At 40.1% G+C, this 2232-nt stretch overlaps 1 protein-coding gene across 1 annotated transcript in view; it reads left to right on the top strand.

The window, feature by feature from the left end:
- The first annotated feature begins 652 nt into the window (after window positions 1–652).
- The window catches only part of LOC125994535 (DNA topoisomerase 3-beta-1), a 136692-nt gene continuing 135112 nt past the window's right edge, over window positions 653–2232 (top strand). The window contains exon 1 of the mRNA XM_049763874.1: window positions 653–804. Coding sequence (XP_049619831.1) covers window positions 735–804 — 70 coding nt within the window. The 5' untranslated portion in view covers window positions 653–734. The remainder of the gene's footprint in view (window positions 805–2232) is intronic.

Below are 2232 nucleotides of genomic sequence, written 5' to 3'. Positions count from 1 at the left end.
GCCACCGTATAAGCTGAACAATGTAGCTGGTCGCAATACTGCCTTGAAGACTTTTCCCTTCACCCTTGCAAATATTATTCGATCACAAATCACTCCTGCCACCTTTCTCCACCCACTCCACCCTGCCTGCACTCTCTTTTCCACCACTCTGCCACACTCTCTATCACTTTGGACAGTTGACCCCAAGTATTTAAACGTATGTATCTACTTTCACCACCTCTACTCCTTGTAATAGTTTTGTTCCACTGAGTTTCTCGAATAAATTGTTGGGGATATGATACTAGAGAGAGAGTTGTTATTTAGGGAAGAGTTTAATCAAATGGTCTTTGAGGCTTCTGTCTTTTTATTCTTTGGTTATTTCAATATGTACTATTTTATTATAATGATAATAATTTTCCCCCATATATTATCAAAATTAACTTGGTTGATTTTCTTAATGACTATACAATATTTTATAGATACATCGTGAAATTATTTCCAATTTGGTCAGGAGGTGATGCACCATAAGACAAATGGCCCAAGAATTAAGCGGTTCGGAAGCAGAATGAATGAATAATTATAATGTACCATACCCCCAGACCAGCAGATGGGAGTAATGCATTTTTAAGGAGGCTGCCAACTGTCAGTTAAATTAGAGTAAGAATCAGCCGAAGAAGATAGCCTTCAATTCATTGTAACGATTACCAGTAGCTACTCGTATCGCATTTAGTAAAGTTTATGCTGAGAAGTACAAAATGAGGACCGTTCTGATGGTGGCAGAAAAGCCTTCCCTGGCTCAGTCAATTGCCAGAATTCTCTCTAAAGGTCTGTACAGCAATAATTATAATTATAATAATTTGTATTACAAAGTTAGGCATTTCATATGTTGAATATGTTGGGTGAGCACAAATGTGCAATTCTTTCCTATGCGCTTTCTAGCCAGGTGACAACATTTCGGAAATAGTTGTCTCTTAATGTCAAACTGAAAACGTTTTGGCAGCTTTTATTCTTTTAAACAAAGACGTTATAAATATGATTTAAATTAGGTGGGTTGTTGTTTGTGGTGCAATTGCTTGAGGGAGAGAAGGGAGTAACAGACACACCAAGCCGTCTTCCCTTTTCACTCGATCAAGCCAGCCGCTCCTGAATTTCAAGTGTGCCCTTATTTTAGGCATTGCGGTAAAAGAGAGCGAAGGAAAAGCAGAGCAGTGCGATACCATATAAATACATAAATGAGTCGCTGATGGTGTAGCTGTGCACTTGCTTGCTTTGTTTGCCGACACCGTGAGTTCGCGTCCCACGTATGACGGTGTGAACGTGTGTGTGAGTGACGGTGTGAGTGAGAAGAAAAACAAACAAACAAACAAACAAACAAACATTTTATATCTATATACACACACACACCATACGGTTTTCAAAATAAAATACGTGCAGTTTCAAATATGTTGCATTTTATGTCATTTTTCCAAATGAAAAACGTGTTACTGACATACACATTCAAAACAACCTCAGCAGTGCATTTTAATATGATTGGTTATCATGACCTGGATGCTATTAAACTAAAACACTAATATTTACAGAAACAAATTCATGAAAAAATATGAAAAGCATTGGAATGAAATAAGATCAGTGGTTCTTAACCTTTTTGGAGGTCCCAAACCCCATCAGTTTCATATGCGCATTCACCGAACCCCTCTTTTTGGGGGGGGGGGGTGTTAATGACATACCAGCAAATCAGTGTGACTTCTGCTGTTGCCTTTGCAAGACCAGTTCAGCGTTATCGCGAATTTACACGACATTCAGGTGTGTTCGGCCATCCGGGGGGGGGGTATAGCATAACCCCTGAAGCCGACTCACCGAACCCCTAGGGTTCCCCCAGGTTAAGAACCACTGTATAAGATGTATCAGTCCATATAGGTCCCAGTCCATATAGGATTATCCTGCACTGTCCAATTTATTGTTCTTGCTTGTCTTTAGGAAGAATGACACACCTGAGACAAAAATCAAACTTAGCATGGTCTGAGTCTAAATCCAATTCTTGTTGAAAGGCACACAAAGATGGGGGCCAGTTCGTCTTCCATAATCATTCCTTGGCGGCCCTTGTGGTTGTGCTCGTTCTTCTCCCTGCTCCTTGGTTTGTTTTCTCCAGTTCCTGCAGATATGATACTCACACCCGTTCCCCATTGGTTCTCCCCAACGTCAGCTCTTTTTATCATTTTGTAGCAGTTCTGGCCGACTATTATGTTTTGTTAC

The sequence above is a fragment of the Syngnathus scovelli genome, chromosome 3, assembly GCF_024217435.2.
Source record: "Syngnathus scovelli strain Florida chromosome 3, RoL_Ssco_1.2, whole genome shotgun sequence".
Taxonomy (NCBI): Eukaryota; Metazoa; Chordata; class Actinopteri; order Syngnathiformes; family Syngnathidae; genus Syngnathus; species Syngnathus scovelli.
Note: the sequence above shows the minus strand (reverse complement) of the source record. Positions and strands in the feature narration are given on the sequence as shown.